At 52.6% G+C, this 14,966-nt stretch overlaps 1 protein-coding gene across 4 annotated transcripts in view; it reads right to left on the reverse strand.

The window, feature by feature from the left end:
- ATP2B2 (ATPase, Ca++ transporting, plasma membrane 2) overlaps positions 1–14,966 on the reverse strand; it is a 216,620-nt gene that overhangs the window by 62,124 nt on the left and 139,530 nt on the right. For 2 of the 4 annotated variants that reach the window (XM_011952294.1, XM_011952293.1), the window contains exons 6-8: positions 3,797–3,922; positions 2,035–2,067; positions 826–885 (exon numbers count right to left, since the gene is read on the reverse strand). In XM_011952294.1, coding sequence (XP_011807684.1) covers positions 826–885; positions 2,035–2,067; positions 3,797–3,922 — 219 coding nt within the window. The remainder of the gene's footprint in view (positions 1–825; positions 886–2,034; positions 2,068–3,796; positions 3,923–14,966) is intronic. The other 2 variants (XM_011952295.1, XM_011952296.1) reach the window with 1 other exon arrangement.

Consider the following 14,966-nt stretch of genomic DNA (forward strand, 5'->3'; position numbering starts at 1 on the left):
GGGGTGGTATCTGAGTAAACAGAAGCCTTGTCTATTGCTCTGGAACCAGGAGGGGATAGAAATCCGAAATCTTCTGAAGGCTTTGGGGCGAGTGAATGGAATTCCTTCCTGCCTGTGTGTAAGGAGGTTAAGATGCAGACCCCAGTACACAGTGGCAGCCCCTCTCCCCCACCCTCCACCCCAAGACCCAGGACAAATGCTCCAGCACAGGCAACAGCAAGAAACACCAGTCCACATCCGAGGGACAGAACCAGGCCCGAGCCCAAGCGAACCCCCTGCCCGTTGGCTCCATGAAAGAGAAGATGAAGAACTGTTTACTGGTGGCTCAGCCATGCTATGGGACGGGGTCAAGGAGCTGAATCCTGGCCTGGGTCCCCTTGCCTCGAGGAAATTTTAGAGTCGAGGAGTAGAGCCTTTGCTGGGGACCCAGATGCCAGCTTCAGCCCAAGCCCTGATCCCAGGCCTTCTTCCCAAAGCCAGGGCCAGGAATACGCTTAGGAGAGGGCCACACCAGGTGGGATGCTGCTTCTTGGGAGCCAATCTGAAGCCAAAGTCTTGTCTCTTGTCTGGGCTCCATGGGGGGTCAATGGCCCGGCAGGAGCCAGCACCTTTTTGGCAGCTGCGAGGCTGACAGGGTGCAGAGCTGACTTCCCGGCTGTGGCTCCTGTCTTAAGCGCCTGCCCCATGTGAGAGGGTGACTGTCCCAGCGGCCCATGCACATCCGAGATCTGTGCAGTCCAGAACAAGAAAAGAAAGCCCAGAGTTGGGGTGGGGGTGAGAGACGCCCATCCAACCACGACCAGGAGCTCGCCGTGGGAGACATACCATTGACTAGGCTGGCATTCGCACTATCTGCAGCATTTGAAGCTGCCGCACCGTCTGCTGCTGCAGGGGGGTGGGAGGGATGGAAAATGCAGTGTCACAATGGAGAAAAGCAACAACAACAAAGACATGAACCAACTTGCAGGGAGATAACATGACTCTATTCTTAAAAAAAAAATCCTCTATTGGAAACCAAGAAACTCAAATTTGGGGTGGGGGTGAAATGTTCCATAGAGATGCCGCAGAGGTCAAGGGGGGAAACTCAGACGTGGAGGGTCTTTCAAATAAAGCATGGTGGATGACCAGGGCAGTTAGGTGGGATGGTGCTGGTCTGTGCTGAGGTCTGGACCCTGCTGGTCCAACCAGTCAAGAGAGTCCCTTGGCAGAGAGGGCTCCATGAAATGAGGGGATTTGGCTGCCCACTGGGGGCCAGGAGCGGAAAAATATTCACCAGGCAGTGCAGCATGGGCATGGACCACTTAGAATGAGTATTCTCCATGACCACCATCTCTATGCATCAGGGTGTTCTGGCAGAACATTTGCTAATGGTGATGACTTTGACTTAACTGGATTCATGCCCTCGATTCAGGCCACTGCCTCCTTCCTTAACCGGCATTCCAGACTGCTTTGGGAACTCTCATGTGAGATGCCCCCCAAATTTAAAAGGTGACATCAAGCATATTGCATTTGGTATATGGGACAGAAAAGGCACTAGTGAATTTTTCTTAATTTAGAAATTAAAAGTGATATGAGATGGCTAAATTCACACCTTTTGCTCTATCTTGGGGGTGGGGAATAGTGTTCTATGGGCAGGAAGAGGTCCCCCTGGTGAAGCACACAGTTGCGTGAGGGCATGGGCTCCCCGGGGGTGCTGATGGGGAGAGCAGAGCCTGGGGAGGGAGGTCCTGTGATGGTGAGCAAGCTTTGCATCCTGGTATGCAGGCCCAAGGGTGATGTAGAGATGGTGGTGGTACCACTTGGCATTGGCCAGTAGGGTGAGACACTGTAAAGGCAAGAGAGTGGAGTGGGGTGTTGGCTTGTCCCACAGGGCTGGCATCACACGAGGGCACAGAGGAGGGTCGGGGGGGTGGAGCCACCCACAGGCATGTGGCTTCCTCCAGCTGTGTGCTGGTGGTCTAGGGGCAGGGCCCAATGACCAAAGCCTGCTGCTATTTCTAAAAGCCCATCTACCCTGAGGGTGTCTTACTGTACCTGGTAGCTGAAGGCCATCCCCCTTCTTCACACCTGTGTGATGATTTTTGAGACATATTAATGAAGGAGAAGCACACAGCCTCATCTGCCCATGCGTGCGCGCGCACACACACACACACACACACACGTGCATACACACATGGCCATACACCTGGGGTCATCCTGAAATGGGGACATGTGGTGGGCTCTAAGCAATGTTCCTAGTGGAGGTGATGGGATGGGAGGGCAGAGGGGGCCCAGCTGAGGCCATGCTGCTCATGGTGGCCTGAGATGCTGGGCTGCTCCCCCAGGCTTCCTCTGCCATGTTCCCTCCACATTCCACCATCTTCTTTCCACATGAGGCTATTTTTCTGACATCTCCATCTCACTGGAGTGCAGGTGAATGCTCAGTGAAGGACCCTGAACTGTGCTTCTGGGGCAGCTGAGGCTTGTCTTCCTACTGGCATTTAAAAACCACAGATCTGGCCCACAGAAGGGTCCGGGGGTGCCTTCCCCTCACCCAAGCCTCAGTGAGGCGGAGACAATGGGTACAGGCTGCTGTATCCTGTCTACCTGCTCAGATCTGCCTAACTGCTGTCATTGTGGAATAGGGCTCAGTCATCCTGACCACAGATTCAAACCCAGCATGTGCACTCTCCTTATGTCCTCTGGGACTCTTGGTCAGGACTCTTTCCTCAGTTTCAGCCTCAGCACCCCTTTACTCTCTCCAGCCTTCTAATTTCTCAGAACACAGCTCAGCTCCATTGTTCCTGCTGGAGGGGTCACTATCATCTTAGGGGATCCCCTAGAAAATGGGTTTTGCCTTCAGGAACAAGTAATCTTCAATCTTGGCCTAAGCTCTGTGCCTGATTGGCACAGAGAGCTGGAGGGAGCAGGGCTGCCCCTAAAACTCAGGGAGGGGCCATCTGTCCTCTCATCTCCCTTCTGGGATTCTAGAAGTTCTGAATGTCACAGATCCTCCTCTAGAGCTTAAGGAAGGAGACAAAAGACTGAAAATGTGAAAGGGGGGCTATCTTTGAGATTAAGTGTGGTGACAGGTAAGGAGTCAGCTGTGCTGGGACCAGAAGTCTGGGCCTTTGGATTTGGGCCTGGCCTGACGAGACTTGAGCTTTTTGTGTGAGCATCTCTCCCTCTGTTCTGAGAGACAGTTTTAGCTTGGGTGGTCAGCCTGCTGCATGTAGGAGACCCCAGTGAATAAGGAATCTTATTTTCAAGGAGGAGGAAGAACTAGAACTCAGGTGAGATGGCAAGTCTGGGAGCACTGGAGAGCAAACTCATAATGGTTGATTTGGAGTCATGCATCTGGCTGCCTTTCCCAGAATCTCCTCTGCCCATGTCTTGGATGAATCTATGCTGGGTGGATTTTCAGTTCTGTTTAGTGGAATTGACTATAAAGGAATATGCTTGGGTGGGGATTTCTACTCAATACTGGAGTAATGATGGGACCAATTGATGCTGGCTGTTTCTACCACTTGAGGCTGGAGACTCAACAACATGGTCAGCATCCTTGGCCTGGCCCAGAGGGGAAGGAGGGGCCTCCATGACATGATTTGGACAAGACAGAGACTGGGACAAGACCTGGAGATGGAACAGACAGAGCCTACCTGGCCCATGCAGGCCTTAAGGATGCAGGAGGTGGCTGTCAGCACAGGGTGTGGACATAGAAGGCACTTAATAACTATTTTGTTGAGTGAACAAATAAACAAAAAAAAAATGTGGCCTTAAGAGCTCCTCTCCTGGTCTGCAAAGGAATTAGGCTTACCTTTTTTGTCTTTCTTCTCTTCCTCTTCACCACCTGCCCCCAGCAGGGTAAAGATGATGCCAGTCTGAGAGTTCACACCCACAGCAGTCACCAACATCCGTCCTGAGCCCTCCATCACGTGGGTCCCTGGGAAAGGAGACAAAAGCCAAGTTACCATTGCACAGCTGAAGCCCTCTCCCCAAAGGAGTGAAAAAATGTGGTCTCAGTCAGCTCCTGGCTCTTTGCCTGCTGAGGACATGAGGTATCACCTATGGTTAAGATTCACACTGTGTGTGTGGTGGGCCCTTTCAAGATGCTTTCACCTCATGACAGTGCTGGGGTGGAAACACTGCTATCTGTCAGTTCTCAGGTACCCCAAACATCTCCAGGCCCACCACTTACTACCTGCCCTGGAGGGTTACTTCCTCCTTCTGTCTCCTTCTCCCCACTCCTCTCTCACCCTTACAGACGTAGACATCAAACTCCAGGAGTGTTATCAGTGTCCACGATGCCACTACACACATTACAAAAATCACAGATTTTTTTCATATCACTTTACAGCTATTGCAGCATTGTTGTTGCTCATCTCTATTTTATAAATAAAGTGGTTATGTGACTGCTTGCCAGATCTTGTTATTCAGTGTTCTAATAAGGTACACTCATTACTATACCACACATTTTTTTCTACTTTATGCCAATATAATTGGTTTCCTTTGTGATCTCAGTGGGACCTTACGGGACCCCACGCATTTCATTTTACGCACTTCAAGGCTTTATTTGGAGTAGGAGTGGCACATGATGACACCAGACTACTCCAGGGGTCTATGCTGCAAGAAAGGTTAAGAACCTCTTTCCTAGAACTTTAGATTTCTCAAACTGGGTTTCAAAGGGCCCTGAAATTCTTTCCAGGGGCTGGAAGGGTGGCTACTGGGGGGTGAAGGAGGCCTTTGGTCAGGGTGGCTCTACTTCTATTTGTTTTATATCTGGGGCTTCAGTGTCAACTTTTGTTTCATGAGAGAGTCTTATTGCTGCTTGCAGGCAGCCTCTCCACCATGCAGACTCAGAGAGCAACTTGTCCAACAGCAAGCAAGGGCTTCAGAGGGAGGATAAGCTGCAGAGGGGGAAGAAATGTGGTCTATACACTCAATGGAATATTATTCAGCCTTAAAGAGAAAGAAACTTGAACAGGCTACAACATGGATGAATCTTGAGGACACTGAAGTAAGTGAGCCAGCCATAAAAGAACTATAAATACCATATGATTCCACCTGCATGAGGTCCCCAGAGTCATCAACTTCAGAGACAGAAAGTAGAATGGTGGGTGCCAGGGGCTGGGGAAGGGAAATGAAAGTTAGTGTTTAAAGGGTGCAGAGCTTCAGTTTGGGAAGATGAAAAGACTTCTGTGGATGGATGGCGGTGACGGTTGCACAACAACGTGAATGTACTTAATGCCATTGAACTGTACACTTAAAAGTGATTAAAATGGTAAATTCTATGTTATGTGTACTTTACTATTAATATAATTTTAAAAATTGGAAAAAAAGCCCACTGAAGCCATGGCCTCACTGGGGAAGCAAAGATGACCCCAGGAGGACAGCTGGGACCCAGTCTGGGAAGTGAACGGCAGCTATGCCCACCCAGTTCTAGCAGCGAGAGAATGCGGCACTGCTGATCCTTTCTCCTTTGACTGGTGCTGGAAGAATCTGGATCCTGGAAGGTTGGCTCTCCAGGCACACATTTTTTTTCCTGTTTTTATTTTTTGCTACTCTGGGTAGAAAGCTGTATGCCATGAAGGACACACTACCTTCTCAGATGGGGGAGTAAGATTTCTACCCTGGCCTGGCTGGACAGTATCACAGAGGCCTTGACAGGCATGACAGTGACTCTCTGGCATGCCATGCCTTGCTTCTTGGACTCACTTCTGCTTTTTAGAGTTCTCCTTTCTGTCCCCTTGAGACTGGGTGCCACTTCTTCCTGTTTTCAGCATAACTTATCTCTTGCTGTGTTTTGGTTTGCTTCAGATTTGAAATCTATGTCAGGAAACTCATTAGGATTGTATCTAAAATAAGGGTTGAGGGGTTCTGAGTCAGGACCTAAAGAGTTTTCCTTAAGCAAGGAATCTGTTTTCACTTTTTAAGTGGCGTCACCCACCTTGTCCTGTTCCTTGTAGGATCTGAGTGATATCCCAGTGTTTTGTGTGTGTGCGCCTGTGTGTGTGTGCATGCTTGTGTGTGTGTGTGTGTGTGTGTGTGTGTGTGTGTGTGTGTGTGTGCATGCAACAATCTAGCCTCTTGGTCTGTAGGATGCCAGGATCTCAAAGGGCTTTACAGAGAGACAGACACTCTCCAGTGATTCCTTTCAGGCAGGTAAATGTCAGCCTTTCCATGCATGGATGCAGACACCAAGTCACCAAGGCTCACAGAGGGGGCGTGCGGAACTCAGATTCTCAGACGGCAAGCTCTTTGGCCATTCCCAAGACAGAAAGACAGTGCTTTTATTTTTTCCTCTTGGCAGGGCACAGTGGGGACCACAGAATGAGCTCAGACATTAGCTCTAGGCTGAGCAGCCCAGGCCTGGTAACTTCTCATCACAGGCAGACCCTGGAGCACCCCACCCTGCTCTGTCACCCTGTTGAGGCCCAATAACAGGGCCTTGTTTATTATAATAACTTGCTGACAAGATGCCTCCATGGGCACTGGCTTGGCATGTTAGGGTGCCAGGAGGAGAGGTTGTTATGTATCAGCATTAGACAGATAAGAAACTGGGGTCTCATGGTAAGTATCACCGGAGACTCTTCAAAGGAGAGGAAGGAACACTACATTGCATTCACAGGGCACAGAAAGCAGTAACAGCCACCCAAGCTGACCTCCTGTGTAAGTAGAACACCTACTGTGTGCAGGGCACGTACTACCTTCCATGCTCAATGATCTCATCTAGTCCTTAAACTGGAGGAAACTGAGGCTTGGAGTGGAGGAGTGACCTGCCGAGTCACTCTGCTGGTGAGGGGCAGAGCCTGAACTTGAACTCTCTGCTGTCCCTGAGCCTGTTGTCTTTGTTACCTTCCACTTCGCCTCCAGGGGACAAGGCCCTCACATTCCGGTCTGAGACACATCAGTAGAAAGGTTCATTGGACATGAAGGCATTGGTTCTCCAGCTTAGGTGGCAACCAAGAGGCTGCTCCCCACCTCCCAAGCCAAGACAGGATGGAAAAAGATGCAGGGGGGCAATTTCCACCCAAGAAAATCAGACCCCCAAATCACCTTCTAATCTAATCACTCCCATCGCAGCAGGGAGCTGGCAGCTCTATACCCACATCCGGAGGCAGGGAGGTGGGAGGAGGATGCCAGGGAGGGCCTTAGGCATAGAGCGCTCCCCGCCCAGCCCTGGAGATGCCCCAGGGTGTCCTCCAGAGCCCAGCAATAGTGAGGGCAGGGGAGATGGGGCATCCACAATTTCCCAGTCCTCCCTCCCTCTGTTCTTCGGTATCCCCAAGCCTCTGCTCTTACCTGTGTCCCCCCAGTTCCATTCCCCTCTTCGAGGGTTTGGAAGGCTCCCTGAGGTCCAAACCACTTAGTCAGCACCCCCTGGATGAGACCTCAGCCTTCTTGGGCCCTGGACACTGAGTCCTGTCTCGTGGCCTCTGCCCTTGGAGCGTGCACAGCTCACTGGGCCTTGGTGTCCACCCCCCTGGCCTTTGCTCACAGTGACCACCTGAATGCCCTTCCCTCACCTCTTGCTCAAAACCTCCTCCACAGGATGAATACCCTTCGCCTTGCGTGGCTCTCCTGACTCCCACTAGGGGACTTCATCTGTCTCCTCTGAATCACCTGCAGTCTCCTCTGGGGGTGCTTCCAGGCCTGGCTCCTTCACCTGACCATAAGCCCCTTAAAGGCACAATCTGAGTGGGAGTGTCCTCTGGGCCTCCCCCGCACAGCCTGGTTTGGAGTTGCAACTCCAGCACAATTTTTTGTACTATTTTGAACTTTCCAGGGTGGGTATGTATTACATATATAATTGGGAATACTGACACCCCTAATAAATCATCTTTATGTTTTGCAAAGGGTCACATTCATCCCAGCTGTGCCTGCTCCTCCCACACCTCACTGGGGTGTGCCCTCTCCTCTCCCAGGCCCTCCTGCCAGGGGAAGACTCCAAAGGACTGGGGCATTTCCTAGGCTGTTCCCCTCCAGCTCCACAAGTCCCCTGCAGAGGACAATGCTTAACACCATGGCAGAAGCAAATAATGGTAGAGCAACAGACATCCAAGTCAAAGGGCAGTGGGCTAAACCTCTAAAAGGACGACCACAGGGTCTTTGGGTAGGGGCAGAGGTGGGAGCCTCTTGGGGATGGAGGCCCTGATAGGGCCTTGTGGGACCTCACTGACCACAGTGCCTTGGGCAGCACTCTGTAGCCCCCACCTTCTCTAACTGCCCATGGAGTCCTTCAGAAGACAAGCACGGGGAGGGGTGGAGAGAGAGCCCTAGACCCAGAAGAGGGCACCTGGGACCTGGTGTCTAATTCTCATTGCTATGTGACCTTGGGGCCAGCCCCCTTCCTCTCTGGACCTCAGTTTTGTCATCTGCAGAGTGGGGAGGGAGCTGGCTTAGGGCACCACATCTCAGCGATAGTGTCTCGACACTCTGTCCCAGGAAGAACAGCCCAGGGCATGTCCTGGGTGGGGTAGACAGCTACATCTCGGGAAGAAGAGGGTGTGGAGAGGCCGGCAGAGGCCTGTGTGGACAGAATGACCAGATGGCACCCCCTTCTGGTGGACAGCTCCACAGTCCTTCACTTGATGGACAGACATGGTGGGGTGTCAACTCCATGCCAGGCTCTTGGGCCTGTGGGAGGGCCCCCTGTGGTCCCTGCCCTCCAGGAGCTCACAGTCTAGCTGGAGTCAAGAAGAGCAGATAGGCACACAGATGTACAGCAATGCAAGATAAAATCAAGCCAAGGACGTGGCGGGCTAGAGCGGACACAGCCAGGCAAAAGTGGGAGGTGGCCCAGTATGATAGCAGTGGGCGGCCGGGCCAAAGCTCAGCGCCCACTAAGGGAGAAGGTGCCTGAGCCTCCGGAGAGTGACAGAGCGGAGTCTTTGCTTGGTGTTCAATAGGGAGCCACTGAGAGTATTTTTGGGTGGAGGGGGAGGAAGGAAGAGAATATCTTCTGAGCATTCATGATGTGTCAAATTCCATCTGAGCCACTTTTCGCTCAGCTGCCACAGTCTGTGAGGTGGTCAGCCTCACCCCATTTCACAGATAGGGCAGCTGCTCAGGGGGTCATCTCTGTATTCAGCCCAGGAAGGCAGAGCTGGGATGGGAGCTGGTCTGTGGCTCCAATCTTGTGCTCTTTCCACCTTGGGGACAAAGTTGGTGGGACAGCTGCCTGGAGCAGCCCTGAGGAGCGAGAGGCGGGTCGGAGAGCGGTGGGGAGCTACCAGCCATCCCATGGGTGGGAGGAAAAGGGAGCCCAGGCTCAGGGAACACTGTGGTTTCTGTGGATGGGACTGTCTGTCCCGTCCTGCCCAAGCTTCTGTCCCTGTCCTGGTCCTGTGGAGGGGATGTTCCTTGGTCTCTGACCTGGCAGCAGAGAGTGGCCAGGACCTTCCCAGCTGCAGGCTCAAAACCCATCCTGGCCTTGGGCCTGTCCTGAACAGCAGGACCAGCTCTGAGCTGGTCCAGATGGTGGCAGTCTTGGAGCCAAAGCCTTCTGTGGTGGCTCGTGGGATATGCTGAGCCGTAGGTAGCAGAACTGGGAAGCCTCCTTTTGCAAAATGGGGCTTTTTGCAGCCCTAGTAGGGGCTGGACCTAGGGCTCCTTGATCTCCTGGGTGTGGCCTTCCAGGCCTCTTTGTGGACAGGGAGAGGGGAGAGGTCATCTCTTCTAAAAGGGTTCCTTCAGTGGGGAGAGGCTGTGAAGAAGGGATAGAGGCCATTTCTGGGGGATACTATCTGCCTCCAGGCACAAGCACCAAACAAAGCCAATATGATTCCCAGCCCAGACACAGTTCTTTCATTATTATTGTTATTAATGCAGTTAATAACACACGCTCACAGAGCACGAGGCAGTAGGCAAAGTGTCCTCCTCACAACAGCCCTGTGAGGTAGGTTTTGGCGCAAGTTCAATCCCCAGCCCCTCTGCCCACCACTTTCTGGCTCAGAGAGCTTGAGTGATGGCCCAGGGTCACACAGCTGTGAGTGGCGGAGCCGGGACTTGAACCCGTGCTCTATCCACTACACCCCGCTGCCTCTCATGGAGAAGAGGCAGGGTAGTGTAATGGAGAGAGTGCGGGCCGAGTAGCATACTGGGCCTTCTGCAGTCACGGTGTCGTCCTAGGCTCCCTGGAGGCGGTGGCAGTGGTGGCAGGTCCGGCTCTCCCATGCCTGGCCTTCTGCTTGGTGGGGTGGGCAGCAGGCACTGGGATGTGGGCAGAGCCCCAAGAGGGTTTACCGATGTCCTGCATGACCTCATGCTGTTAGTGAACTGGCTGGCAGGGGTAAGGGGGGAGGGTATGTTGGGGTCTTGCAGGAGTTGAGCCATTGGGCCTGCTGGAGCCAGGCCTTGCTGTTTTTTGAAGACAGCCCCGCCATCCTGGCCCCCTGGCTCTAGCCCCTTCCACTGCCACATTGATGGTGTCTAGTCTAGTACTGCATTTCCCAGTGGAAGTTACTACAAGATGCTTCAAAAAGGCCACACTAGTGGGAAATAAAGTCCATTCAGTCTTTGGAGACAGGCTTCTGCATGGGGGCTACAGGAAGAGCCCAGAACTGGGGTCTGGCTCCCGCCCTGCCCCTGACCTCTGTGGGGCCTTACACTTCTGATCTGGGCCTCAGTTTCCCCAGCTGCAAATTGGGATAGGACCAGGGTCCTCTAGGGATCATCGAATCCCCTGAAATGCTGCAAGATCAGGAGTTTGGGCATCTGGGATCACTGCTTTAGTGGAACTCTCACAGAAGTTCATGACCTGGGAGGGTTTAAAAAACACTGGCTTTCCAGGAAGACAATGAAAAGATGAGGTGCTGCTCCATGTGAAAGGAGACCAAAGAGGCAGGATATCCAAGTGGCACACAGGGCCCCACAAGGATCCTGGCCTGGAGAATGCTGCAGGCACAATTGGCAGAATGTGAATATGGATGGCACAGCAGGTAACAATACTGCATCAATGTCAAGTTTCCTGAATTGATGGCTTGTTGTGGTTATGCATGAGAATACCCTTGCTCTTGGGAGATACATCTGCAGTGTCTAGCGGGAGAAGGCTGTAACATCTGCATGATGACGGGGAGAATGAGATTTGTTGGAGAGCAAAGAGGGCAAAAGTTTAGCAACAGCCAAATCAGAGTGAAGGGCATGCCCGTATTCTTTGTGCCATCCTTGCAACTTTTCTGAAAGTTTGAAATTATCTTAAAATACAAAGCTAAAAAGCAGGCCTAGGTCAGAATTTGCACTCTAGGTCCCACCCATATGTGGCTTGACCCATAGGGACTTTAAAAAATGGGAATTTCTTGCTAATACTTAAACATCGAGAGCTTGTACAGGGAAATCTGGATTTCTGGCTCCTCTTGCAAAGTGAGCACTGAGGTCAGATTGGGCTGGCACTTCTGCAGGCAGCAATGGGAAGCAGCTGCGGTCTGGGTTTGGCACCTGTGCTCCCCCTACCTGGCCCTGGCCCTGCCGACATATGAGTTTGCAATTTCTGAACATTTTTACTCTGTGCCATCTGAAGATACACCAGACACGGGCTCGTGTCTGCCTGTCTGTCCTTGGGGGATAGGAAGGTAGGGGGAAACCTGCCTAGTTTTGGTGATTTCCTTGGTGCCCTGAGTGTTGAGGTCATTTGAGTCTTTCTGAAGGCTGGTCTGCCCTCATTTGTCAGATGGGGAAACTGAGGTTCTGAGGGGCAGAGGCCACAGTGGGAGCAGTTGAAGGGCTGGAACCTGGGTGTTCTGCCTCCAAATGCCACGTTCCTTCTACACCATACAGCACCTCACACCTGCAGGGTTTGTTTGCAAAGGACAGTCACATGTGTGCATGCCTGGGGTCCCCACAACAGCCCTGTGGGGTAGGCAGTGGGGGCCCCACCAGCTCCAGCATTGCACTGACACAGACACAGAGGCTCAGAGAGGTGAAGGGACCTGTCCAGGGTCATGGGCCAAGCATGATTGGACCAACTGACCAGAACTGAGTGTTTTCTGCCCTCTTCTAAGTTGAACTAGTGCATGAGATGACACTATGGCTTTCTCAACCACCATAAGGACCCCACAAATGTCCCTAGCCTGGTCCCTCTGTGTTGTTCGTCAAGGATCATCAGACTGGAAGGCCCAGCAAGGCCTCCCTGCCCATGTAAAGGGCCCATGGTGGCTGGTTGTGCACAAAAATGAGCATTCATATGGCTGTTATGCAGGGAGTTCAGAACACCGGGGAAGAAACTAATCAAGGAACACCCCCTGGGGGAGGCAGGCTACTGCAGGCTGAAGGCAGGGAGGAGTTGGATGATGGAGAGGAAGGGAGTAGCCCAGAGAGGTGGGAAAGGGGAGATATTTGAGATGAAAGATGAGAGGGGGAAATGGACATTTCTGGAGGTTCCAGATTTCAACACAACCTCATGAGCTGGGGCCATAATCAGAAGGAGGAGAAGCTTGTTGGAAGTCCCTGGCTAAGGAGGAGTAGAGTTGGGATTGGAACTCAGTCTGTTTCACCCCCAAGTCCAGGCCCCACCCAAGGAACAGGGAAGGGGACCAATTCATCTTGAGCCACCCTGTGCAGCACTGTGCTAGGGGATCCACTTACATCATATCATGAACGACATTCTTATCGTCCTCCCAGGGAAATGAGCTCAAAGAAGTAAAAGCCATGTGCCCGAGGCCACACAGCAAGTTCACTTCAGAGCTCAGGTCCTGTTCAGCTCAGCCTGACGCTCTGCTCTACCACTCTGCACAGCTTCTCCCCACTCACTCTGGAGGACAGAGCCTAAGGTCTGCAGGGCCCAAAGGTGAGCTGGGCACAACCTCCTGAGAGCTTCCAGCTTAGAGCTCCCGGCTGCCCAGACCTGTGTGGGCAAGAGGATTGATGCAGAAACACATCCTGGTAGTGTCGTGTATCTGCATGTGGCCAAGGACAGCAGAGCCTATAAAAGTGCGACCAGTGAGATCTGATTGGGTAGAGGGATGGTCCATGAATTTTGTTCTTCATTTTATTTGAGATGGTTTGTGCAAAACTCAGTCACCATGACGGGGCTGTCTGTTTGGGCCAAGCACGAAGTGGAGTGTCAGGCTAAAGGTGGGTCCCAGGTGCTCAGGGGGTGACTGCCACAGGGCAATGGTGGTCAGGGAAGCCTTCATGGAGGAGCTGGGGCTTGAGCAGATGGGAAAGAGTTAAGTGGGCAAAGAGGAAGAGACAAGACTAGGAAGAGAGGACAGCCTCAGCAGAGGCAGATTGAAGGGAGCAAGACAAGGTGGATCAGCAGTAGAGGCAGAGTGGGAGACAGGGCATGGTGAATGTACTCCCAGGGCTGGGAGGGGCGCTGAATGCAGTACCCACTCAGTGGGTCACTCTCCAACATCCCCACCCGCAGCCTGTCTACGTCCTGCTCATAGACAGTCAGTGATGGGGAACTCACTATCTTACAGGCAGCCTCTTTTGTCCGATAATGGTCCCCACTGTTACAGAATTGTCTTTGCAATTATACTGCTTTGTATGGAGCCAGCTATGCCCCTTTCTCAGTTTCTCCTTATGAGTTTGAGCTGAGCCACACTCCCTTGCCCTGCTGACTCTCACGCAATTGGATTTCGGATGCCAGGGCTTCAGGCTCGCCATGGAGCTTCACTTTCTTCCATCTGGTTCATCCTGCATCCTGTGATCATCTTTCTGGATCCTGACAGTTGCTTTCTTTTTGCCACTCCCCTGCGCTTGTGGGCTCTGAGAGACTGATGGGAACACTTTGCACACTGTAACAGGATAGAGCTCCAGGGAAGGCCACTAGAAACCATCCACCAGATTACCAGCAACCCAAGAACCAGCAAGAACCCACCGAGATCTCCAGGTTCTCACATGCCCCTCTCCTTCCTGCCCACAAGGACATCCTGGAGACCTTGGCTGATGTCTCCTGACACCCAGAGGCCCCAGGCCTATTCCATCTACCCAGGCTTCCAGCCAGATTCAGACCAAAGCCGCTGGTTCAACTTGGGCTCACAGGGCCTGTAGTGGCTATTTGCAGCCACCCCTTTCTCATCTCAGTGCTCACAGGCCACCATTCCAAGATGACTGGGAATCCTGCCAAGACCAATGCTGACCTCAGCAGCCCAGGCTTCACGGGACTCACTGGGATCCCCGCTGAGACCTGGAATGCCTTCTCTCTGTTCCCAGTCCCCTTGTCCTTCCCCACTAAGGGGTGAGCTCTTTTCCGAGTCTCCAAGGGCTTGCAGGCCTCAGCTCTCCTGTAGGATCTCTTGGTCTCCTGGGACTTCTGGCCTCCCTGGAGACATCCGGGCCTCTCCAAGTTTTGAGGCTTCTTGACAGAGTCGGCATACACAGCCAAGTGAAATGTCATCCTGAAATCTCCTGCTCCCATCCTCTGCCTTCAGCACTGTCTTATTTTTGGCACCTCTGTTCCCTCTGGGCCCTCTTGCCCCTGCTCCTAGATGCAGCCACCCTATGACTCACTCCAGGCTGGCTGGTTGGCTTCCCACCCATCTCTGCCCATTGTGTCTTTTCCAGGGTCTCTCTGCACCTGTGCCCTCCTCCTTGGCTGGTTTGTGATGTTGTCAGGCCAGTGATTCTGAACATTCTCTCTCCGGCCTCCTGCCAGCATCCTCCCCTTTTCCCTCTTCTCCAAACTGTCTGAAGTTTCCATCCTCTCAGGCCCATGCCTGCCCCGGGCTTCCACACACCCAGAGGACTTACCTGGCTGGCCACTGCCCCCAAGGATGCTCTGTCTGTCAATCACTTCATCCCAGAGGGCAGGACCAGGGCCACAGGGCCGTAACAATTTATTGAACTCTCATGTGGCCCTATGTTCTAAGAGGTCATTCGGGGCATTCCATGGTCTCTCAGTGAGACACTGGGGACTTTGCACTTGCTATCTCTCTGCCTGGAATACTTTTCTTCTCATTGTTCTGATTTTAGGTCAAATGCACTTTTCACACGGGCCTTCCTTGACCAACTCAGATTCCTGTGCCTTTCCTGCAGGTCTCTAT

This window comes from Colobus angolensis, unplaced genomic scaffold, assembly GCF_000951035.1.
Source record: "Colobus angolensis palliatus isolate OR3802 unplaced genomic scaffold, Cang.pa_1.0 Scaffold34, whole genome shotgun sequence".
Taxonomy (NCBI): Eukaryota; Metazoa; Chordata; class Mammalia; order Primates; family Cercopithecidae; genus Colobus; species Colobus angolensis.